The 25,097-nt window shown below is 47.5% G+C and overlaps 4 protein-coding genes across 27 annotated transcripts in view; 2 read left to right on the forward strand and 2 right to left on the reverse strand.

The window, feature by feature from the left end:
- Positions 1 to 642: 642 nt before the first annotated feature.
- Positions 643 to 2,228, forward strand: LOC122622203 (general odorant-binding protein 68). Its single transcript, XM_043800465.1, has 4 exons — positions 643 to 1,485; positions 1,637 to 1,750; positions 1,802 to 1,958; positions 2,017 to 2,228. The coding sequence occupies exons 1-4, from the start codon at positions 1,345 to 1,347 to the stop codon at positions 2,226 to 2,228; spliced, it is 624 nt and encodes a 207-aa protein (XP_043656400.1). The 5' UTR covers positions 643 to 1,344.
- Positions 2,229 to 2,231: 3 nt separating this feature from the next.
- On the reverse strand, positions 2,232 to 3,297 carry LOC122622197 (cell growth-regulating nucleolar protein). Its single transcript, XM_043800453.1, has one exon. The coding sequence runs from the start codon at positions 3,171 to 3,173 to the stop codon at positions 2,319 to 2,321; it is 855 nt and encodes a 284-aa protein (XP_043656388.1). The 5' UTR covers positions 3,174 to 3,297; the 3' UTR covers positions 2,232 to 2,318.
- Positions 3,298 to 3,570: 273 nt separating this feature from the next.
- Positions 3,571 to 6,354, forward strand: LOC122626301 (ribonuclease Z, mitochondrial). The gene is made up of 2 exons (XM_043806503.1): positions 3,571 to 4,909; positions 4,966 to 6,354. Exons 1-2 carry the CDS (start codon positions 3,685 to 3,687, stop codon positions 6,039 to 6,041), a joined length of 2,301 nt encoding a protein of 766 aa, XP_043662438.1. The 5' UTR covers positions 3,571 to 3,684; the 3' UTR covers positions 6,042 to 6,354.
- Positions 6,355 to 25,097, reverse strand: part of LOC122626311 (sorbin and SH3 domain-containing protein 1) — a 35,179-nt gene continuing 16,436 nt past the window's right edge. For 3 of the 24 annotated variants that reach the window (XM_043806687.1, XM_043806592.1, XM_043806607.1), the window contains 14 exons: positions 19,387 to 19,526; positions 19,216 to 19,288; positions 18,969 to 19,001; positions 18,374 to 18,527; positions 18,188 to 18,308; positions 17,824 to 17,856; positions 17,353 to 17,405; positions 17,107 to 17,285; positions 12,575 to 12,673; positions 8,169 to 8,502; positions 7,997 to 8,111; positions 7,723 to 7,929; positions 7,431 to 7,663; positions 6,355 to 7,251 (listed from right to left, as the gene is read on the reverse strand). In XM_043806687.1, coding sequence (XP_043662622.1) covers positions 7,083 to 7,251; positions 7,431 to 7,663; positions 7,723 to 7,929; positions 7,997 to 8,111; positions 8,169 to 8,502; positions 12,575 to 12,673; positions 17,107 to 17,285; positions 17,353 to 17,405; positions 17,824 to 17,856; positions 18,188 to 18,308; positions 18,374 to 18,527; positions 18,969 to 19,001; positions 19,216 to 19,288; positions 19,387 to 19,503 — 1,920 coding nt within the window. In that variant the 5' untranslated portion in view covers positions 19,504 to 19,526 and the 3' untranslated portion in view covers positions 6,355 to 7,082. Of the gene's footprint in view, positions 7,252 to 7,430; positions 7,664 to 7,722; positions 7,930 to 7,996; positions 8,112 to 8,168; positions 8,503 to 11,238; positions 11,819 to 12,574; positions 12,674 to 12,904; positions 16,727 to 17,106; positions 17,286 to 17,352; positions 17,406 to 17,823; positions 17,857 to 18,187; positions 18,309 to 18,373; positions 18,528 to 18,968; positions 19,002 to 19,215; positions 19,289 to 19,386; positions 19,527 to 19,709; positions 19,809 to 20,357; positions 20,748 to 24,910; positions 24,983 to 25,097 lie in introns of those variants that run through there. The other 21 variants (XM_043806695.1, XM_043806623.1, XM_043806638.1 and 18 more) reach the window with 18 other exon arrangements.

The following is a 25,097-nucleotide window of genomic DNA, read 5'->3' on the forward strand; positions in this document are numbered from 1 at the left end:
GAACCTGAAGATTTACAATTAGACCGCTGTAAACATATGGTCACCTTGAATATCGAAATTAGTTCTCCGAAGGGAGACCTCTAGGCCGGGCTTCTGAAACACATTGGTGCAACTACATAGTTTCGGGAATTCAAATTCCACGGAACTGAACTTGAGGCGGGCACGTGCCGCTCGATTGCTCTTGCCCCCCAAAATTCCCCAGCGCATGCCACCGTGAAGCGCCGCGGAAAGGGCAAAGCGACTGGATACCTTCTCCACAGATACCAGGCACATCGAGTCCACACGCATATCCACACCCATTCCCCAGTCCAAGAATTTTAAACAGTGGTGCTAAAACAGCTAAGTTGTTTTTTTTTGTTTAAATTGGTTTTGAACTCTGTGATATCACGGCATGAGTTAAAATTTTGCACCGTTATTTGTCAGTTAAGTTTTAGCACAAACACTTGCTTTTAATTCAAATTTCAATTCAAATTAATTCATATTTACTGTGAGGCATAAATGAGGCGAATTTCAAAAAGTTTAGAATCAACCTTTCCAATAAATTTTGATGCTGCTTGCCGATGACCAATCTTAAACGAACATTCATTATCAGAAACAGTAATATAATGTTAACTTTCAAATAAGAACTTGATCTTATTTTGATATTTTTACAAGCTAGTTCTTTTTCATTTGATTTAACATCACTACCCCAGAGCACTCCCATTCTTCGGCAGGGTGTGTGTGCGAGTCGAAAATAAACAAATGGTAAACTTCTGAGGCAGCGACGCAACGTCTGCGCCCTGACTGATGAGGATCGGGTGCGGACGTGGAAGGGGAGGAGGAGCTGGAATCCAAGATGCAACTGGAACCAGTGACGGGGGATGGGGGTCCGTCAGTTGGACTATTTATGATGTATTTCTCGGTTAATTAGTTGCAGCTGAATGCAGCGGAATGGGTGTGGGAATGGAATTGGGATCGGGAATGCTTCCGCATGCATTTGCTAGACATCATTCCAGTCATCTTCGCCCGACCAGAAGACCAAAGGAAAGTGCGTGGCTCAGGGCCCTGGTAATTTTTGCTATATTTGGATATTGCGCCGCTTGATCGGTGATGGATGCCTGCGCCTTTTCATCATTTATCTTCGAGTGCAGCGGGCTAATGGAACTGCATTACGTTCCAGGAACTGGAGCGAAACGATGACGACGTCGATGATCACGATGACGCTGCACCCGGCCAGACTGTTGGGCCATTTTCGTGTGGAATAATTAAAAACGTAAATTAAGCCCCAAATTAAAAGCCATCAAATGTTACGCAAAATTACACCTCTAAAGCGAGCACTCAGTTATAAAAGCCGCTGACTTCCAAATGGATTTACCCCTGGCATTGCGGAAAATGTGCTCCCAACTGTTTGCATTTCTGCTCCTCCTCCTGACCGCTTGGGTGACGGGCAGAAGTACTCCATCGGAGTTGGATGAAGACTGCGAATTGAATTCTGTAGATACAATGGTAAGTTGTCAAATCTATGGATGGATTTAGAAAAAAATGAGAACCAAAAAAACCAAAAGAAATTAAGCGAATAAATAGAACTGTTTCAAATTGAGAGCCACACAATGAAATCGTCATATAAAATGATGATCGGCACCACATTTTATTGCAGCACGATTTCTGCTGCGACCTGCACGATGAGAGTCCCCAGTTTAGCGATTGCCAGATGGAATGGCACGAAAAGATTCAATACCAGACGGATGAAGAGGAGCAGACGTACATGTTTGTGAGTTCAGTTGAGGAGGGTAACCAACTACCAAACTAATTGCTTAATCAGTGCACCGCAGAGTGCAGTTTCAACAATACGCAGTTCCTGGGCAAGGACCGCCGTTCACTGAACCTCAATGAGGTAAAGGAGCACTTGGAAAGCGACCTAGTCAACGATGCGGATATAGAGCTCCTCTATGGCACCTATGTCAAGTGCGACAAGCATGGTGTGCAAGTTGCGCAAGTTGTTTATTAAATCATTTCTAAATGAACTGCCCTTTGCAGCGCTCTCACTGTTGCCGCACAAGGGAGTGAAGCAGATAGCCAGACGCCTTGCGTACCATGGCTGTCATCCATATCCCGGGCTGGTCCTCGAGTGCGTGGCCAACGAGATGATCCTGCACTGTCCCACTAAGCGGTTCCGTGAAACAGCCCAGTGTGAAGAGACTCGCAATCATTTGAAGCAGTGTATGCAGTATCTAAAGTACAAATCCTAGATGTTGGGTAAATACATTGGAACCATTTGCAGCTTACACGTTTATTGTCCTTTGTTATAATTTAACTATGACTAAAGGTGGGATATTCGGCTAGCTAGCAATCTTGACTAAATCGCCGTCTACTTGCAAGGAGTCGGCGAGCTTTAATTGCTTTAAAAACCGTTTCTGAAACTTCTTGGCCTGTTTTTCGGTCAACTCCTCGACGGACAGATGCTTAGAATACTTCTTAAGCAGCTTTTTACGAAGTTTTTCCAGGAAAATTCCATCTGATTGCTTGGTAACGATTTTAGTTAAGTGGGTTGCCCAATCGAAGTCGCCCGTAATGCCATTTGCGGTCTCCTCGCTAGCAGCATCTTCTGTGGCCTCCACTTTGGCCTTTTTCTTGGGTGGCGCCTCCTCCTCCTCCTCCTCGGCCTCTGCCTTCTGCTGCCACTGTATTTCCGCCACCTTCTCCGCCTTGGCTCTGGCCAGCTCCGTTTGCTTTGCCTCCTTCATCTTGTTCAGTTCCTTCTCGAGAATATCCCACACCTGGGTGGCCTGGTTGCGAGGCATGCGCATGCAGTTTCCCACGAAGTTCTCAAACTTGGCCTTCTTGCGGGGCACATTGTCGACGCTCTGAAGCTTCTGGAAGGCGGATCGAACGGCCGGAGTTAGATTGTACTCGCTGCTGTCGAGGATCGATCGGATAATATCCATCCAACTCTCCTGCTTCTGAGCGTTCTTGTTGCGCGGCTCCTTGGCGGCAAAGCCCTGACTTTGGCTGGCGTACTTCTGGGCCTCGGAGATGCACTTGGTGTGTGCCACGTACTCCTCGCCGTAAAAGTCCTTCAAGCAGTCCATACAGGACACGTTCTTGTCATTGCCGCGACAGCGCATCTGGTAGTGCTTCTCCACCGCCGGTTTCTTTACCGACTCGCCGCAGATGTTGCACGTGAAGAAGACCATGGTGTTGCGGTATTCGATCTCTTGTTTACCGAGGAATCCTTGTAATAGCAGGTGATTTCGGTTAAATTTAGCGCCGGCTGAGCCCAAACAAAACGCACGTGGGTATTAGTGTGACCACCGCCTGTTCGGGCCATAAATACCGCAATTGCAGTGTTGCCTAATACCGATTTCAGGGATGCAAGCAGGCACTTTTAAATTATTTTATTTTTTAATAATGTTAATATTATAGTTAATTTTTTATACTATTGAAAATAAATCTGGAAATTCAGAATAGAAAAAAGTTTATTTATAGTAATTTCTCATACTAATACCTAATTTAATACCCTTAAATATTTTTGACTATCGTCCCATTTCGATGTATCGCAACCATCAGCGCGCCATCACTAATAGCAGCAGCTGTTCGTTGACACACGTTGCCGGCGCTGACGAAATTTGTGCGAATGATTTCAGCGAAATTCCCGCTTTCCCAGTATATTAGTAACCCGCGATTGCAGACTCCGAAGACATACGAATGTATTTAGTGAAATCAGCCGGGTCGCCGATCTTAAAAACCTTGCAAACGCTCACAACTCGTAATTTGATGGCGGCCACGATTGCCTCGGCCAAGGATCCCCTAACAGGACCACGCTATGAGCGGGAACCCAATGTGCTTAGGAAAAAGCTAGCATCCGTGGTGCCGGGAACGGTAAATCTGCAGGTTCTGGGCTCTGGCGCCAATGGGGCCCCTGCCGCTGTGTATTTGTTTACAGACCAAGCACGCTATCTCTTTAACTGTGGTGAGGGAACCCAGAGGCTAGCTCACGAGCACAAAACCCGTCTTTCACGCCTGGAACAGATTTTCCTCACACAAAATACGTGGGCAACCTGCGGTGGGTTACCAGGTCTGACTCTGACCATCCAAGATGCCGGAGTGCGCGACATTGGACTCCATGGACCGCCTCATCTCGGTTCTATGCTGCAGTCAATGCGACGTTTCGTGGTGCTAAAGAATCTCCAGGTGCGGTCAAACGATTGCTCTGAGGGCGCATGTTTCGAGGATTCCATTCTGAAGGTGGACTCTCTGCCCCTGATCAGTTTGGAAGATCCGACGAAAAGTGTGATAAACTACATTTGTCAGTTGAAACCGCGAGCTGGCGCTCTGAACCTGGTCAAATGCGTGGAGCAGGGTGTGCCGCCCGGCCCTCTTCTGGGGCAGCTGAAAAATGGCAAGGATATCACACTGCCTGATGGGAAAGTGGTGCGATCAGCAGACGTCACCGAGGCCAGTGAAACTGCATTGTCCTTTGTTTTCCTGGATGTGCCCAGTGAGAACTATTTACCAGGACTTCTTACACACGGCAAAAGGCTCAAAAAGTTGGGCGAGGAGAAGTTAACCGAAGTGGCCCTTGTGGTGCACTTCACGCCTTATCATATGTCTTCTCGCCAGGAGTACAAGGATTTCGTAGTGGACAATTTTTCAGCGGAAACCCAGCACATATATTTAAGTTCTCCACTAAACCAATTCTCAGGCTATGCAGCCGCCCATCGCATCCAACACCAACTGCATCAACTGGCACCGCAAGTGTTTCCACTCCTTGGCGAGCAGCTGTCTTGCCAGAGTCAGACTCTCAGTCTTAACCTTAAAAAAACAAAGTTGGACGAGGCCGATTCGAAGGACAAAACTAATGAAAATGCTAACGAGGCAGAGGAACAGGGTGTAGTCGCCATGACAAGCTTTCACCTGAGACCGAGAAAGGGTGCGTACTATTTTGTTGTTACCATTCAATGCTATATGTATTTTATTTTTCTGAAGGTCTGGATCGCACCCTTGAGTCCAAGCTCACACCAGAGGAGTATGTTAAGGAGACCCATAACGTACCTGGATTTATGGAACTATTGACCAAATTTAAAGAAGAGTATAGTTTCCCTGACAATTCTGCCGATAGCTACCCGAAAATCATTTTCCTGGGCACAGGCTCCTGCATTCCCAATAAGACGCGCAACGTGAGCTCTATTCTGATTAGGACTGCAATTGATGCCTACGTGCTGTTGGATTGTGGAGAAGGAACTTATGGCCAGATTGTGCGGCTCTATGGACGCGAGAAGGGGGAGCTAATTCTTCGCCAGCTGCAGGCGATTTATGTATCACATTTGCATGCCGACCATCACATTGGATTGATTGGTCTGCTTCGGGAACGGAGGCAATTAGAACCTAGGGCAGACCCACTGATTCTGCTGGCTCCTCGCCAAATTGAGCCATGGCTGGAGTTCTACAATCGGGAAATAGAAACCGTGGAAGATGCGTATACTCTAGTGGCCAACGGCGAACTACTAGCTAGTCCCCTGAGCGGTGACCAAGTTGAACCTCTAGGAATTACGTCCATATCCACCTGTCTAGTAAGGCACTGCCCAAACTCTTTCGGAATCAGCCTCACTCTGGCAGCAAAGCCCAATAGCGAACCCGTCAAGATCACCTACAGCGGCGACACTATGCCATGTCAGGACTTAATCGATCTGGGCCGCGACTCCACCGTTCTTATTCACGAGGCAACAATGGAGGACGACCTGGAGGAGGAGGCCCGGTTGAAGACGCACAGCACCGTATCGCAGGCTATTCAGCAGGGCCGGAATATGAACGCTCGCCACACTATTCTCACCCACTTTTCACAGCGTTACGCAAAGTGCCCGCGATTACCGAATGATGAGGATATGCAACGAGTGGCAATAGCCTTTGATAATATGGAAGTGACCATTGAGGATCTGCAGCATTACCACAAGCTCTACCCCGCCCTTTTCGCGATGTACGCAGAGTACACGGAAGAACTGGAGCAGCGGGCTGTCAAGCGGGAGCTGAAACAGGAGCGAAAGCGAAAACTGGCAGAAACGTGAGAGCCGGCAAGTTGATCGGATGATCAGGATAAGTTATTCAAGGAGCTACTGTTAATATTATGGCAGAAATTAATGGTATTTGTTAAGTTTAAATGTTATTTCTTGAAACCATAAAACTTACCCCATATACCAACTGAAAATATATGGATTTTATATATGCAATTCATAGAGCACATTTGCTTTTATCTGTATATGCTTGTGATATTTGCACAATACCGTGCATTTAGGGAATGACCTATAAGAAAGTTTTACAAATTATTTGTATTGTTCCCCCAATATTCAATTCATTAAATAAAAATATTAGATAATCATATTTGTTTTTAGGTTTCTTCTTTATTTACTAATTTCGCTTGCAACAGTGTCTGTGTAATAAACGCTTTTTGTATTGATTTTAAAATGGTTTCTGTTGGTTCGGACACGACAATATCATAAATAATATTAATAATTATGAATAGTAATTATCCACGTTGCCGACTTCGCAAGGGCGCTTGCATCGTAGCACTTGGAAACATTTTATTTCGTATTAGTCATTCAAATTTCAACTTTAAGGCACTTTAGTTCAACGGTCTCTTCAGTTTCGCAATTGATTTTCTTTTTGGAAATTAGCTGTGACTAGTTAAAATTAGTAGGTAAACGACAAAGTATATATGTATGGTCTTAATTAAGGTCCTTCGATATTTGGTGTGTGTTTGGGTGATCGGGGTGTCGGAGTGTGGGAGTGGGGGAGGTGGAGGAGACAACTTTTGGTTAATATTTGGATGTCATAAATAAACGTAGTTCCAACATTGATAAAATTAATGCTCTGTTTAAAAATAAATAAATAGCTTTAAATTACGGCAAAACGAAAGCAGCAGAATTAGCGGGATAAGAATTATTCAACAACAACATAAAATAATCCAGTAAAACCAAGTCAGAGTTAATCATAGTTAATCAAACTGCCTTCGCCCCGGCCACGCTGATTCCTCCTCGTATTAGACTACAAATTCATTAAGATTAGGCACGAACGCCGCTCCGGGGGCTGGATCATTGGATCGATCTCCTCTAGGCCCTTTCCACGTAGTTGCCGGGGAATGTGCCGAAACAGCCGGTCCTCTGTGAGGTGCCCACGAACCATCCGTCGTCGCACTTCTCCAGCACATGGACCACATCTCCCTCGAGCAGTTCCAGTTCGTCGGAGTTCTGTGGCCGATACTTGTACAGTGCGCGGTACCTAAAGTAGATCTCAAATTAACGATTGGGTCCTAAAAATGTACTCGTCTAACCAAATTAAACTCTAATCAAGATGTCTAGAAGTATGCATCAGTGTTCTTTACAAGTTTCAAAACGTGATGCACACTTTTAAACAGTTTCTTCCATTTGATTGATTAGGCAGGCGGTAGGACAACTCACGCCAATGGTTCGGAACTGGTGTCCACATGGAGGGCGTCCGTCTTGTGCAGCGTCCGCGTTTCCTTAAGGATTCCGTTCGGTGGCTGTGCTCCATTTTGCGTCAGCGTATTGAACTCATTGTTGATGTTTGTGCGCAGCACGTCGAGATTAGGCCGCAGATTCGTGGTGCTCTGGCTGGTGATCACGGTGGTTGTTCTGGCCGCAATGTCCTCAGCACCAATATCAGTAAGTACCTTTAGGGTAAAGTGAGATTAGATAGCTGCAGAGATAGGTTGCTAGGCTTAAAACCAACCTCCACGTAGGAGCACGGGAAGATGCCCTTCCTGTTAGCGATCTTGCCCTCGAACCAGTTGCCATCAACTCGGCGTGTCAAAGTGACCAGTTCGCCCTTGTTCAAGGAGAGCTCGATGCCCGACTGGGCCTGGAAGTTGTATTTGGCACGGGCCTGACCCTCCGATGGTCGCTTGGATGGCGTGCGGGCGCCATCTCGACTGACAATCTAGAATCGAAAGAATGGTTGGATTTGTTAAAAATAATACCCTCAGATAAAGATAGGATTCACTCACCTCAACATAGCTGGCTGGGAGCAGTCCAATCATGGCATTGTGCTCGCCCTCATACCAGTTGGCATCGATCTGCCGCCTGATGTAGATGGTGTCGCCCTTGCGGAAGGATAGCTCCCTGAAAAGGTCATGGATATAGTGGTGCTTGGAGGAGTCCCGCTCAAGGGCTACGTACTTGGAGGTCTGTCCCTGGAAGTTGAAGAGAGCACGGGCCACCGTCTTGGGGCCCACCAGCGACTTCAGGGTCACGTCCGTGGGGAAGTCATCGTAGCGATTAAGGGCGATGGGCGACTTCTGCGACGGGGTGAAGTTGTCCGTGTGGCGGCGCGAATTCATGTCCTGCAGCTCCTGTAGATACTTGCGACGGCGCTCCTCGTGGTAGAGCTTCTGCATGTGCTCCGCTTGGCGAATGGCTATTTCCTCTTCGGACAAGTTCTGGCGTTGCTCATGCCTGATGGGTGTCTTGAAGTGGATGTTCACGTCTGTGGCATAGTAATGATTGGGAGATTCTGTTCAGATGAGAGGCACAAAGTGGCAAGATGGGGTTTCAGGCTCAAGCTCAAGCGATGCGTCCTCGTCTACGTTGGTTTCCCAGGCAACTATATAATCTATATGCTTCTGCTTACACTCATAGCTCGATTACCGACGAGGTTCTCAATGAGAGCTAGTCCCCGCCCCTCCCAAGCAAATTGGTTGAACTACGAACCCATTTTCGCCGAGTGTACTCGCTGTTTACCCTACAAACGACAATCTCTTGTCGCCATCATAGTTGTCTGAGTCGTAAGACGATCTAACCGCAAATCGTCGTAACTGCCGCCGCTTCTGTTACGAAACACTGGCTTATCTCGGAGTCGGGTGCGCCAATCAGTCTGCCAATTGGTAGGCAAATAAACAGCCAAACAGCCAGCACATAGCCCCCCAGTACATAGGCCCCCACTTGGTACCCCGACCAGTCAAAGTGGCATTCCACAATCTCAAATTGAATGAAGCAGCTCTCTTAAATGGAGAATTAGCTGCAATTGAAGTTAATGCTCGTCAGCTTAACAATCTAATGTCTGGGGTCTGAAGAGGGAACTGAACTCTCAGTGTCTTGGAGCTTTCATAGAAAACCTGACATCGTGATAAGACTGCTTCGAATTTGCATGCGAGTCCAGCGAAGTAGCTCATCGCCTAAAGTATCCCACATCCATTGCTTCTCAATTGATACTGCAAGTGAATTGCGCAGCAGGCGGTAAACTGATTAGGAAAGAATGTAGCTGCAGCATCTATTGGCCTGAATCGGAAAACCTCAAGGGGAAAGCCTCGAGAGAATGATGAGGGACGGGTGGAGGGGTGGAGGGGGAAGGGGAAGTGGTGGGGCAGCTGCACAAATATTTTCACGGCAAATAAACCATGAGCCGCAAAGCTTTGTCTTCGCACAACAACAATTAACAACAGCTTTGTACGTGCTGTTTACGCCAAGTGAAGAAATGGAAAGAGAGGTTTAATTGACACTCGGGGGATTGGGATTTTCACTTTCACTGATTCGCTGCGGCATATTTTGCCAGCGTTTGAAAGTGCTTACACAGAGAAAAATCGCAGTGCTATCAATGTGATAGTGTTATCTTTTCAGCTATACAGAGGTTTAACTATCAAGGTAACTCTATTTGTAGCACATTCTTGGCAGCATGTGTTATATTAATACCTTATCATAGGATTTTCTAAATACGGGGATATTCTAAGTAAGACAGCAATCAAAAGTTGTAAGTTCGTTAAATTGGATAATATTTCACAATTAAGAACGCTTTGGCTGTTATTGCACTCCCTGTATGGAAATCGTAGCCCATTTCGATCGTTTCTGGAGACGCAAACACGCACACAAACACACATGGGCCTTTCAAGGCTTTTCTCGCATTTCACGCTCAATTAACTTTTTAAACGCTTTTCTTTACTGTTTTCTTCGTTGAGCGCTCATTAGTCTCATTAGTCACTAGAGTATCAATCAGAACTTAGAATCGGCTTCGAAGCCTGAGGTAATTCTCTTATAAAGCCGAGGAGAATCGGCTCGCAACAACAAACAAGCTTGCGCTTCACTGGAGCCGCAGAAAGAGACGGCGAGAGAGGGGGCGAAAAGAGAGGGAGAAGGAGAATGGTGTTCGACTTTACCGTAGCACGCGTAGCGCTCAACTGAAACCGAAATCGAAATTGAATGGGGACCCCAAGGCAGCTAAGCAATATAGGGAAACAGAGGGAGAGAGGGACGGCTGGAGAAGACGAGACAGAGAGGAAAGACCAGAAGACGAAGCTTCGCGTCGACGTCAAAGAGATTTCGATTTCGATTCGGACTCTCTGCCGGGTGAGTAATTCCCAGAGATAGCGGCGTTCGTATTACTACAAGTTCCGTTTTCTGGCGGCGCCGCCTCACGTTTAATTGTTGTTGTTGGTGGTGGTGCAGTGGGGTGTGTGAATTGCTTATTGGTGGCACAGTGGTTCAGAGCGGTTATATATTGGTAACTTTATCACGCAACGAGAAAAAAAGATTGTAAAAAGTTCTGTTAACTATTATACGGGAATGACTGACTTTCTTTAAAAAAACTTTAGGAACAAATCAAGCCAAAAGTGTTCAAGTCTACAGATTCTGCGACAAATACGCTAGTGACCTACGTCGCTGTTTAAATATAAGTGGCGCCCAATGTACTTCCCATTACTACTTCTTTATCTTGATCATATAGCAGTAAAAAGCTTTTCCTGGCATCTATTTTTAAAGCTTTTATCAAAGACTTTGGCATTGCAACGCGTGGAGCGCGGCCAAAAGCTGGCCTCTCTTTTGGCCACCTCTCTGCGCCAATCTTAGGCGGCCCAGGTGATAACGAGTTTTTACCTTTTTGCAAAAGAAAAACCGTGAGAAAGTGCAAAACAGGAAGGTCGCTTAGTCAAATGAGAAAGTGCAAAGCGAATGGAACGGCGGGAGCTGCAAAGGGGTTCAATCGATCGCTTGACTTTCTTTTATCTCACTGTGGCTCTATCGTAGAGAAATAATTTGAAAAACTTTTAGCCACTTAAGAAAAGAGATTATAAAAGTGGCATTTAATAATAACTTTTAAAATATACGAATAAAAAAAAATTAAAACGAGAGCAAGTTAATAAAAATTACTACTTGTGGTATCTTCATGCAGACACAAAACTTTTGATTAAGAATCTTAGTCAGTGCAGCATATCTTAATCCGAGTTTCTAATATTGTGAAGATTTTATGCTGGATACTAACTGCTTGGCCACCGATGTTGCAGGTTCTGATATTTCCGATGCTGCAGCTGTTGCAGATGCTGCCGATGTTGCTGCTGCTGCTGCCACAGGAGCAGTGGCATGGAAGCCCCGATGGCATGTTGGTTGGCCAGATAGGCCTGCCGTTGGTTGGGCTGCGGAGTGAGGGGCAGTCCCACCACGTGGAAGCCACCTGCACCCGGAACACCGTGGTAGTTCGAAGGGGAGGGTGGCCTTGGAGGTGCGGATCTCTTATAATCGTATTCCCGGCGATGTATCCACAGGATTTTGCCACAGTTGGGTATGTCGCAGACGTTGTTGTTGCCGGTGGCGGTGGTGATGTGGCCGGTGTTACGAATGTTGCTGTCAGCCCCACTGCTCTGTGGCCTTTGCCAGGGATTTTCATTAATCTCCGTGCTGTGCCACAGGCCTTGCGGGTCCGGGAATGGCTCATCCTCCAGCTCCAAATCGTTGCAGCTGCGATGCAACTTCTGTCGCCAGTGAACCGCCTTGTTCTTGGAATAACTGGAGGATTTGCTGCGGGGCGGCGCCAGCGTTTGGTGGATCATATTGCCGCGGTTGCATAAGACATTTAACTGGCAATTATTGCGAGCGCAGCCCGAAAGACACGTTTTTTTGGCACGGAATAGTGAAACTGACTAACAGCCGCGACAGGTATGTGTCGAGTCCCGAGTTTGTTTTGTTGACGGCATCGACTTGGCCATGGCAACGCCAACGAACTGCAGGCTCGCACCGGCAAGGTGAGCCACCCCCAGCGAAGCAGCAACAACAAGGGCAGAGCCACCACCCGGACAGGCAGACAGGTGGGTGGTGGTTAGGTGGTTAGGTGGTTAGGTGGTTAGGAGGTTTGGTGATTCGGCCGGGTGAGCTAAGCAGGTCAGGCCCGTCCGCGTGGCCGGCATTCTCATTGGAGATATCGATTAATTTGGTCAACTCAGGCACGGCGCGCCTTCAAAGCGAAATTGCAGCAATTGCGGAAATTGCCGGTCGTTGCGGTAGTAAAAATGCTTTTAGCAAAGGTCAACGAATGACACTGGCTTAGTGCGGAATAGAATGGATATAATAAATGTCCTGGCTAAGATAAGCTGACCAAATTTGACCCGCTAACTAGTTTATATGGGAATTAATCTGGGCCAATTTTCGTAAATGGCTTTTCATGTATTTAGCGGATACCAAGATTATACTTTTAATGGTTTTAAAATATTTTTCAAGATTAAAATGTATGCTTGGCAAGTAGGGTTGGCCAAAAAATGTACTATTCAGTTACTTCTAGCACCACTTTGGAAAACACAGGGATCACCTGCATCATCGTCACTCACCTGATCCGTCGACGGTGTCGGTGTTGTACGGGAAATCGTAGGAGGAGAGACCCTTGACTGGCGGCTGTGGGGGAATGGGGGGCGCGTTCGGGTCGAGATCTGCGCCAACGATTACAGATAAGAGACGAGTAAAGGGATAATTTGGAATAGTTAAGACCAATGGGGGAGTACCCAACAAGCAGCAGCTAGCTCTACGAGATCTACGAGATCAGGCGACCAACGAAGCGTAAGTAGTCTATCAGGAAGGGGAAGAGTTGCCCTGGCTCATACCCTGAGTATTCCCATGGAGTCCCCAACCACTGCTCCCTGAAAGTCGTACGCAATAATCACCTTTAAAGGTCACCACGGCAGTCTTCTTGAGGCGCTCTAAGGTGCCACTATCCTTGGATTTCTGATTGCCGTTCTCGGCTCCATCGGGCACATATCTGGCCTTGGGACGATGCTTGTTGGGATCGAACTTCTGGTTGGCGAAGATGTCCTTCATGCAGCTGGTTAGCCGGGAGCTCAACTGGTGGTTATGCGACCTTGCTGGTCGGGGTGGTGATGTGGAGCTCGCCCTCACCACTCTTTGTGGCTTCTTGGGCAGGTCCTTGGGCTTCGTCGGTTTTGGGTGCTTGTGAGCCACCCAGTCGGCGCTCAGGTGAGGCGATATGTCGTGGACATCCCGCATATCCGGATGCGAGGTGGACAAATAGCTCTGGGTCTGCGGCTCCGGTGACTCGTAGCGCATCCTCAGACGCTCGAAGCAATGGCTGTTGCTGCTAACGCTCCTCGTGGGACTCGATCGAACGGGAATGGGTAGTTCTCTTTTCAAGGCCGCTGTCTTGCTGATGATATCGATGTGGGGCATTAGACGATTCTGGGCGCTTCGCAGACGCCTTCTTCCTCGTTCCGGCGATGGCGTGGCTGCCCTCAACTCGAATTTGTGGGTTAACCGGGGCACATCCTCCTTCGACACCGCCTCCGTAACGGTGTCCGGGGCGTCTTTGGATCCCGCACTCATTTCGGGATCGCTGCGCGCCCTCCGCAGCGAGCTAAGCCCAAAAAAATCACGCCGCTCATTGGATGGCTCCCGGGATGGTTCGCCGGACTGCTGAATGCTCTCGAAGTGCTGACGCATCTTCCGCACCTCGCCGGTGTACACCCTCTGCAAGTAGGAGCTGGAGCAGGCGGAGGCCTGCGACTGGGGCGACAGACTGCGGGAGCGGTAGTAGGAGTCCGAGTAGAGCTCAAGACTGCCGTCTCCGTGATCCGGTGATCCGTTCCCAAAGCTGATAAGCTCGGTATCGTCGGGCGGACGGTCGGGCGGGCTGTGCAAGTGAAAATTTACCCGGGCCGCAGGACGCTCCCCAAACACGCCGCTCAAATCGGTCAGGGAGTTACTCAGCTCCTGGTGGTGATGAAGTTGCCTGGCTCTCTGACGTTCCTGCATGTTTTGATTGATGAGTCGCATAACCTCAGCTTCGTCCGGCGAGGAATCTTCGCGAGCGTGGTAAATGGTCTTGGGCGGCTCATCGAACTGGCGATCCTCGAAGTACTGTATCTTGTGGCTTATGTCTTCGGCCGGCTCGCGAGTTTCAACTTTCAGTTCCGCCTTTGGCGGTGGCTTGCTCTTAACCTCCTGACTTGGCGTGGGCTTTGGTCTAGGTGGCACATCCGGCGGTTTCGTCAAGGTCAACTCAGCATTCTTGGCTGCAATGGCGCCACGTGTTTCCCGTGCCACCACCACCGGAGATTGACTGCGAGTGGAGCGAGGCAATGACTGGTTTGATTGCTGTTCATCTCGCTTACGTTGAACTGGTCCCAGTAGCTGATCCTTGGAGATGGTGGAGTTGCAACGTACCTTCAGACCATTTGGACGCGAGCCCTTTTCCACGGTTACGACATACTGCTCTTCGACGGCAGGAGCCTGGCGATTCCCCGAGTAGATCTCGTTCAGCTGCTGGGTTATCTTCTTAATCTGATCCTTGGACAAAGTGCTCACTAAGTCGTTGTCCAAGTGACGCTCCATTTCGGGTTCAGCCGAGGCCTGGTGCTCCAGACTGCAGGCCAGATCAGCCACCGTGTTGCGTCTCCAATGGCGATGAACTGGCTCCGACTGGAACTGCTGCTGCTGTCTGAGGAGATTCAGCTGCTCAAAGTTTTCGCGCAGATCCTCCACAGACTTCTTCTTGGCAACCAGTGATTGGTCGGCCTCCTGACGCCACTTAATGGAGTCTACGTCTTTTGAACGGAAGTGAAGATCCCTTTGCTTTTGGTCATCTTGTAGCTTTCCAACTAAATATTGCAGCTCCTTTTCAGCGCGTTCATGAAGTCGCACCCGGCGCCACTCATCAAAGTCCAGGTGTTCAGCATCCTTCCTCAAGGGATGGAAGCTGCTGGAGGACGTGGCCCTCTCCAGCTGACCCACTCGCTCCAAAGTGCTGTAGAAGCGATTCAATTCGGTGAAACGCTCACAATTGTTACGATACCGACAGCTGGGACTGTGACGTTCCAGGTGAGTCAACGAAGTGGCACTGTGGGCAAGCTCTCCGCATTGGTAGAGTCCATTCGAAGGAGCTGGAGTAGCTCTCTTGCGCTCATCTGCGCTGCTAAGGCTGCTAGCCCTGGCCAAGGACTGCTCTTTGTCCTTGGAACGCAGGCTATCGATGCGTCGACGAGATGGCGAACGCACCTCCCGGCTGATTTGGGGCACCCTTACCTCTCGAGTGGGCGAAAAGCGACGCTCCTGGCCTAATTGTGGTGATTGAGGACGAGCGATGTCCGTTACGGTCACTTGTTTCGGAGGACGCTGCTCCTTGCCCTCGTATTTCCACACAAGGTCCTCGATACACGGTTGCTGGATCGTATGACTCTCGAAATCGCACACATCCTCCGGACAGAACTTGTACTCCTGCGGCAAGGACATGGCCTGCTTGGCGTTGTAGTCGTTCCAAAAGTTGGTCTTCTCCCTCACTGACTCGCTGTAGGAGTGGACAGTAACTGGTGGAGGTGGCTTAGTGGTAACTTTCCCAGACTGACGCTTCCTTGGCACGTGACCTTCGCTTCGACTGCTCTGGAGTGGAACCAGCGCCTTAGAAAGTGATCCTCTGGACCTCCCAACATATGTCTTGGGTGGTGCTATGGGCACAATTTCCTGACGCACCATAGAGTCAATGGAAAAGGTGGAGTTACTCCTCGGCAAGCTGTCATTCGATGCGTTCTTTTCTTGGCCCTTTCCTGTTTTCGACTTCCTCAGCGACCGAGTTCCGCAATCCAAAAGCGTCTGGGGTCGCACCTGCGGGAAGCACATGGTCTGCCTTGTGGTAGTGCTCACTGTAGTATGACGAAGTCGTGGCAAGGACTTGCTGCGCGAGGTCGCATACGAACGCACTGCCTCCCTCACCTCTTGGGGGGATTTCAAGGAGGGGTCCCTTAGTATATTGGTACTGGCCTCAAAGTTGGTGCGATTAGCTGGCAGCGTGTTCTCCAGCCGCTTTTTTTCCTCGGCGAAGCTTCTTTCCTTCGATATGCTTCTACCAAAGGCCACTGGACTTCGGCTGGAATGCCGAAGGGCCAGAAGACGAGCGGGGCGCCTACTAGGACTCGACGACCTCAAACGCGATTGCTGCTGCGGCTGCTGGACCCGACGGGTGAGTCGGGTCTCCTTGGTGGCCGTCAGAGTTTGCAAAAGAGTGGACACCGCTCCCGCCGACTTCGATCGGCAAATGGGCTCACGACGGGAACAACTCGAAGTGGCCACCTTCCGCAGGGTGATGGTAGATACCCCAGGGGCAGTTCCAGTCGGCGGTTGGAAGCACTGATCATGCCTGGACTTGGAGGCGGAGCTTAGGACTCGCACCGTGCTCTTCGTGCAGCTCGACTTTCTGTGGGGCGGTCTTGGAGGTGGGTCATCCTGTTGGGACACTTGCTGCTTCTTGCTCAACGGAATGAACGAGGGCAGATTCTTCGAAAGCTGAGAGAACATCTTCACGGGCTTCTTGTCTCTTCTCGTGGTCAAGGATTGAGGAGGTGGAGGTGGTGGTGGTGGCGGAGGCTGTGGTGCTGCTGCTTTTCTCAGGGGCTCCACTCCTTCTTCCAGCTCCTTGGTACTGACACGAATCTTTGTGAGCGTGGGTGTGATCTGTATGAATTCGAACTCCTCCAAAATTTCTTGCGGATGGCATTAAAACGGATTTGAGATTAGCCGGTGGCTTCTGTTGTTTCGGTGGTGCCTGTGACAGTGCCATAAACGGTGGTGCTATTTTATTTTAACTTGTTTTTTTCTTTTAGGTGGAGCCCGCCTCTTTAGGGGCAGACAAATACAACTTCAGGTGAGCAGTGATTGTGGGTGATGGAGATACAACCAGGGCAATAGGTGGCAAAGAGGTTAAAGTCTTAAATAGTTTGGTGTAAAAAGATAGACCTTGGAACCAACACCGTTTGCAGGATTAGTGAGTAGATAGCCCAGCGACTTACGACTATGTTAAGTATAAGATTAGAGCTACGGCAAAAACTAACCCAAAGCCCAGCGAAGTATGTATGCCACTTACCACGGGGTTTCTCGGGCGCTGGTTTGCGGAAGCCGAGCAGGGGAGGTTCTCCGCCTGCCTGGAGACTCTTGTAAGCCTGCTTTTGTTCAACGGGGCTAAGGGGACTGCTCACTGGTACCTCCTTCTTGCGGAAGACCAGATTGGAATCGCTAGTATACCCGGATTCCTTGGCCAAAGCTCTGGAAAGATAGGAAAGAATGGAGGTTATATCATGAAATCATATAAAGTTCTAGCTAGATTGCTTACCTGGACAAGTTACCTTCAGTGTACAATGGCGATAGTTTCGATTGTTCTAGATTCTATTGGAGGAAAAGAGAAAGTATATGAATAAGCATTACTTTAGACACAAGGATAAAACTGGTCGAGAGGCTTCTATTAGTAGTTCTGGTGCCTTTTGCAATGATTCCTGCCTCGCTTTCATTTATCTGACAGATCGATGGATATTCTGTCCGGGGAAACTTACTCCGATGCCGTCGAATTCGTCGACGAACTCTATAATAATACGCGGGATGCGAGTATGCTCCCTAAGCCACTTTGCGAAGGATATGGATCAGGCATTTTGGTAGGCGGTAAATGGTAGGCAAGGAAAGATATAAGAGTAAGCAAACAGTTGGAAACGGTTTAGTTCTCGTTAGACAACGGAAAACGGTCTCGAGTAGCTCAATCGGAAGGTAAATTAACTAAGACTAAATCTAGATAATATAGTAGAGATCATACCCCGTTAAAGATGTCCATCACTTCGTCCCACCACTAGAATTGTGAATAGAATAATTGCTGTGAGTTAGAATATTTGAGGCGATCTGAATGACAGATTATGGGTGGTGAATGTGAATGCTTCATGGTTATAGCCCCGATAAGGGCTTGATGGGTATTATCGTGGCAGTGTAGATGAGCTGGGCAATAAGCTAATAGTGATCGGTGCAGCGGACAAGGCCAGTAAAGTAGTTCCAGTGAGCAAATACGACTGATTGCTTTGCGTGGGTTAAAAATGATGGTGGTGAAGTGAATTGTCCCAAAATGGTGGGCATTTCGGTCACACTGATGAAGAGGTAATGTGAATGTTCTCGTAACTGGGACTTACCTCCTTCTTTTCCTTTTCGGAAACAGATGAATGACCTGTTGTATAGTTCTCGATGCGACCTGGCTGATTCTTATACGAGCTTTGCGCTGATTTTATGGGATGTGGCATAGTACCATACAACCTGCAACGTAATAGGCAGGTAATCGATTAGTAAGGTCCATTAAAAATATACTCGTAGTGACTCACTTCTCGTCCTGAGTAAGGTTGCGCACATTGACAGCCGAGGAGACGGACTGAACGCGGTGCGGATTCTGGGTGCGGTACCTCACCGTGGAGTAATCCGAATCGTAGTTGGGTTCGGGCTCTGAGACGTATCCGTTGCTCTTGTACGACGGACGAGCTGACCGGAGATAGAAGAACTGATTAGTCGGGGTAAGTATTCAGTTGTACAAGCACAAAGCGGTTTCTCAAGCTCTACTTCACATAATCATTACTTCGTCTTGGTGGTGTACTGGCGGACATGATGTTAGCGTTGTTTGGTGGTTTTTCGTTTGGTGAGTTAGGCCTTAGACTAGGTTAGTCGTGAAATTTAGTAGAAGCTTCCGAATTGTCAATGATCTAGACACGGGAACATGGGAGAACTCATATGTAGGTAAACCAAATAATACAGCATGCATGTAAACAAAATATAACCAAAATAGAATGAAGCCCTCTATGTGTTAAAGGTTAGAGGTGTCAAGGTGTCTAGACCCTGTCTATATGTACAGGCAAAAGCGGGCTACTAAAAGGGAGGAGCTACTGGGGGATAGCATAGTTTATAGATCAAAGAACAAAGAATCACCTCTGGGACACTTGTAGCGAATCACGAAATCATCTTGAGGCGAAAGCGAATGGGGAAATGAGAAAGGAGAAACGAGAAGACACCGAAACGATGAGTCGGAGATCTGATCAGACTGAAGCATTAAAAGGATTGGGGAATTGACATTTTTGGGGAGTGGGAATGAGCTGGGATGGGAATGGGAATGGGGGCTGTGGTGTACTAGGGGATTTGAATGCTTCAGACCAAGGGAATAGTGAGTGACATTTACCGCCATTCTTCTGCTTGTGAATCGTCTGATAGAGACGCTTGTACCACTCATGCTGATGCGGCTCCTTGACCTCCTGCATGTGGATAAGGATAAGGAACAATACTCGTATCAATTCGTCTCACTTCGAGTTCAAAACCCCCGACTTGCCCCAGTGAATGGGGCTTCCTTTACCGATCTCAGGATGATGGGCATTCCATCGTTGGTCACCGGACCGATGCCGTCGTACTGCCTTCGCCCTAACTGTGCCATTTTCCGGGGACGATCGCTGCCCGTCTCCGGTTCGCTCATATACTCGTGCTTCACTTTGTAGACTGGAAACCGCAGATGGAGTTTGGTTAGTGTTTGGAGGTCTAGGGGCGCTCGGATCATCGGTTTATTGTTTTAGGTTTAAGGGTTAAACGGGGACACAAACATCACAGCTACATTCAGTGTTGTGCGTCGACATGAGCTCGCTTCACCTGGTCACTTGCCCTACCCCCATCGGCTATACTTACTGACTTCATTGGGCCTGTAGGCTGGAGGACTGGCGTCGGACAGCTGGCGCCGCACAAACGGCCTCTGCAACTCCGAGTTGGACGAAGAGCGTTCGAATGCTTTTCGGGGCGGTAGACGACGGTAAATCGTTAGCGAAATCGAGAGAGTTTTGGGGCAGAAAATGGGGAGGGTGGCAGTAAGACATAGTCGTAGAAGTCGACTTTTTCCAACGCTCAAAGATAACGGTGCTCCGACCCACTAATATATGTTTCTACAATTTAGAATTGCACCATTAAAGAATTCTTAATTTCATACACAAATCACATTTGAGCGATACGAATGGGAAACCTATATATAGGAAATTTGATATAATAGCAATAATGATCTCAGCTATATACAAACAATGCGCACCAAAATATCAAAAGGTAATCGATATTTAGTTGTACCAAAATAGAAAACCCATAATATTTAGTGAAACAAATGTGATCGTTTCGGAAAACAGAAAATAGTGACGTTGAGAATGATATTTCACGTTTTATCAGAAAAAGTATCTCAAAGACTCTTTCCCCAGTATAAAATAATTATTATTAAGTAATTCAGTTTCTTTGAGTATTGGATAAGGACCTGACTAAGTACTGAAAGGACAGGGAGCGAAATGCATATAGTACTTCTGATCTTGTCGGAGACACTGGCACTGGGCGCCACGGGACCGAAGTGTCCGGAGCAGTCGGTTTCGGCGTAGTCCGAGTTGGAGTTCACGGAGTTGAGGGAGGCTGGTGCGGTGGGTGGTGGGGCACCTGCTCCGTTCTCCGTACTGGACCACGGCGGGATTGTAGTCGTCGTCTTCTGTTGCTGTTGTTGGTGCTGCTGCGCCGTGTAGCGACGCGGCAGAGTGGGGGACTCGAAACGGACCGGACGGAACTCCTTGCGGCCGCTTAGCACCGGTGACGGTTGTGGCGTCCAAACGGGCAGCGAGGGCGGCGGCGGGGGCGGGGGCGTGGCGGATGTGGTGCCCGATTGATTTAGATCGCCGCTGGAACCGTAAGGTGTCCACACGCCTGTCGAAAGTTTTTTTAAAGGGTGAGCTAGTGTGGGCGGTGGTCTTTGGTCTTTCATGTGGCTGGTGACATTTTCAGGGGCGCCGGCGAGTTCAGAGATTGAGTTTTCAGCCCCGACATTTACACTTGTCAACAAGTTTATGCTGGCTGGCTATGCTTAAACCGCAGATCTACTCGAAAATAGCTTTTCGGGCAGTCAACAAGCCGAGCGGAGACAAATTGACAAACAAACACAGCGACGGGGAACAGCCATAATTAATACGACGGCGACCGAGGAAGCCTCCATTTGGCAGCCATTCAAAATTTGGCCAACACACATAGGCACACTCACACAAACACACACACAGATACGCACACTGACGCTCCTCTCACACGGATGGAATGAGTCATCGCATTTGGCGCATGTTTAGCATTCACAAAACACACACACATGCAGGAAAATAAAATAAATTTATATTCCCGACCGTTAAAGAACTGGGCGAGGTGTGATACTGAGGTTCCCATTACACTGAAAACCTTCCTTCTGTGCCCTAGTGAAAATATCGACTCTAGTTCTTATAACCAACAAAACTAGGAAACGCTCAAAACAATTATTATTTTATATCATAATGGTGATAATCCATTTAAAGCTTTAAGAAACTGGATTACCGCATTAAACCATTCGGATTTGTGAAACCTAAATATGATAAATGCGATTTGTGTTCACATATCATCCATTTTGACCGGTATTTAACCAATTTAATCCGCACAAGAATGTCGTCTAGTCTTTTGCATAATTGGAACAAATTGCATTCAAATGTGAGCTTTCTTAGCCAGCATTATCTTGTTTATTGTCAACTAACCCTCGCGATGTCTGTGCAGCTTTGCATTGGCTCTAGCCAAGAACTTTCGTTCTACAGATTTATTTGCCACCTGTAAAAAACAAGAACCAGAAACAAACACCGCGAGATCACAGACACATTTACCGACTCAGATACACATACATAGATACAGCGATGCCCTAGGCGCATTGCCTTCGAGACATTGACACGCATTTTGCCGAGGAGCAGTGGTGCTGCCTCTAAATTCGTTAGCGGATTTCTTGGGTTTCACAGGGGTGGTGGGTGTTGGTGGAAACTGTTAGGGGGGGTGGTGAGGTGGTGCTGATGCTGGTGTTTCGTATGTGGGCGCGCTGACGTCTTTATTCAATCAGCACTTAATTGAATTATACAATCGAATCAAAAGGAACTTTCTGCTTGCAAATGTCAATCAAACTCGCACACACTGAGATCCTCTGAGTCACTCAGATTAGTCGCTTAAATCTGAGGGATTTACCTGAGCAGACTCCACGATACGACTACGGACACCGAAATGGACACCGATACGGATACGGATACGGATACGGATACGGATACGGATATGGATACGGATGGTCCACCGATTTGGATTTCAAGAGCGATTTGCTGATTGAGTTGCTGACTCCGCGCACGGCTCGAGGCGAACTGAATTTTGCGTGACTCGCCAGCGTCGAGCAGAGCTAAAAGCCCGGGAATGGGGATGGATTCGGAATCGGATTCAGATTCGGAATGGGAATGGGAATGGCTATGGGCAGGGAGAAACAAAGGCAAGAGCCAAGCAACACACCCAGTTTTGGCTACGGGAGGAGCCCCCGCCCCATAGCCGCAGTCCCCAAATAGCAGATCAATTACCATTCTGGCTGCTCGGTGCTCGATCAACCGGAGACAGGGGAACCTCGAGGGGAAAACGCCAATTATGCGTGCAATGCGAAATGGAACGGAAGTGTGTGCGCCGGAGTACAGTGAAGCAGCTACAAAAGTCACAAACAAAACATCGAATCATCAAAACAGCAAAACAACTCTTCGGCAAAGCCAGACAAAAAGCAAACCCAAAACAAAAAGCAAAGCCAAACACAAAGCCAACTCGATTGGTTTGGCTTGACTTGGCTCGGCACTTCCGGTGGCCACTGACGCTACTACTGCTGCTGCTTTAGAACAAATCAGTCGGAAAATTCGAAAATTCGCTTGGAAAAATGTTAATAGTGGCACTTGAGAGCGCGACACACCCGCTAAGGAGCGCCCGCAGTCGAGCAGAAGCCGCATTTCGCTGGCTTTCGTTGTTCGGGGCAATTCATTTCAAATTTATCGATTTGCGCATAAGAACCAATTGGAAAACAACACTAATGGGACTGCACTGAACACAAAATATCCTAAAGGACAGATTTGAATTCTCGAATCGAGTGCAATAGTTTTCCATTACAACATATCACTTCGACGTGACCATATTTCATTCATTCCTTATAAACTTCGAAAAAAATTTAACTTAATCAGAGATATTAAATCCCGAAGCCAGTCCTCCACTTTTCTCAGTGCTTGAATCATTGCAGGAATGAGGGAACCATTTAATTTTAACTCTGGATAGTTTGTAAAATGCTTTTTCAATAGCGGAACCCATATGCTCGCTGCGGCCTTGTAAATTTCACACAAAAGGTGATGGAGAAAATAGTTCAGGAGGAGTGGCCGGGGGATCTGGGCAACCTGTCACGGATTGGAAACGGGAGTTCGCATCGGGAGTTCCGAGTCAGAGTGCGACCTGTCAATTGGACATGGGTATGGGAATGGACTTGGGTGCGGCTGGCTCTGGCAAATTAAGAGCATTTCCTGAATTGATTTATGTGGAATTCTGGGCAGTACGTCTGTATGTGGCTCGTGGATAAGGCGGGAACTCCTCCACTTGGGATTATTTATGGAGTGCACATCTGCAGTTCATTGGGAAATGATTGGAAAAGCCCTAGTTGGAAGCCGCATAATGGGCCATGAGATTAGGGAAGTGAAATCGTCTACTTTATTTGATTTTTAAAGACACATTATATTTTATGAAATGGTTCTAGTTTTATTATCAGCATTAGGAAAATACTAAATATATAGAAGACAAGATTTATCTTTGATTTATTATTTTCCCAAGCTCTATGAAGTAATATAGCTATAAAATGGTACACATAATTATAGCCGGATTCCAGCACCTTGTGCACGATCTGTATATTTATTCATCTGCCCACCTATTCACTCATGAATTCCATTCCGATCGCTATTATTAAGATCTCTTTTCAGCAGATTGATAATCCCAACGATGGCAACGTCATCAAACAGAATTAAATCGCCAATTCCCGGCCAGCAGCGAAGGCAAAGGAATCGTTTTGTGCAAGTTCAACTGAATTTATACCAAACTATAAATTATTTTCACTCACTAAAAGTCTTCAAATTTATATTTTTCAATCTTCGGCATGGCAAAAAAAAAAGTCTGAACCGACAAAAAAAAGAGAATGGGGAAAATGTTAAAAATAACAGCATACAAATTAATGCTTTAAATAAATTTGTAGCAGATCGAAATTTCGTAAGCATAGATAATGCCATCAGATGACGCCAATCAAGGAATGAAAGTTTGATGGATTTGCCTACGCCCCCTTAAATCCTCAAAGGGGTTTTATGGCCCACGGCGGATTCTGCTGAATGGAAGAGCCAACGGACCTGGCCAAAAAAACATCAAATGGATCTTGATGGCGACATGGCAGAGTACTCTGCTCTCCGTGTTGATCTTATTTAGCAGGCGTTTTTATTGGAGACTGTAAAAAAAAAGGCATCCGCGTGGGCGTCTAGCACGAATAGCGAACAACAATTGGGAACATTGCAAATATTGTAATAAATATACAGCATTTTCTCCCTCGGATTTTACGTCATGCCGTATATTTAGCAATGGCGCACCTCGTTCCAGTTTGGATTTTCCAAAATGTTTCCCTAAATCATGTGGAAATTTTTGGTGTGTGCACAATTAACATGAACTAATGTGAAATATTTAAAATAAACAATCGCAACTGCCAAAGGCAAAATCAAGTTCAGCCCAACTGAAAAAAAAACCAAAATGAAAGAGCGAACACAAAAAATGATCTATAAATACGAGCAATAAATTTGAAAATGAATAAGTCGAAAGGTGGAAAGTTGACGGGAAAACTTGGAAATCGCGACGAAAGAGCTACCCAACTCAAGTCTTCGTCGGCTTCGCCAGCGAATCATCAAAGACAACCCACTGAAAACGTCATGTTGGCCATTTGTCACACTTGTCGTGAATGCATCTGCAGGATGCAAGCGCATCCGCCAGATACAATTTACCTGAACCTGGTGGCGCGCGCGCCTTGAATTTGGGTGCAAACATCGCGGTGCCCGCCGTGCTTTGTGTGTGCTCTGCAAAAATTGAATTGCAAATGGCCAGAACGGCGGGTTTGATCGGAATACTTCTCACTTTATACACTTCACTTCGTGTGCAGCTCGTGCATCTTGGTATCTTTACGATACTTTC

The sequence above is a fragment of the Drosophila teissieri genome, chromosome 2L, assembly GCF_016746235.2.
Source record: "Drosophila teissieri strain GT53w chromosome 2L, Prin_Dtei_1.1, whole genome shotgun sequence".
Taxonomy (NCBI): Eukaryota; Metazoa; Arthropoda; class Insecta; order Diptera; family Drosophilidae; genus Drosophila; species Drosophila teissieri.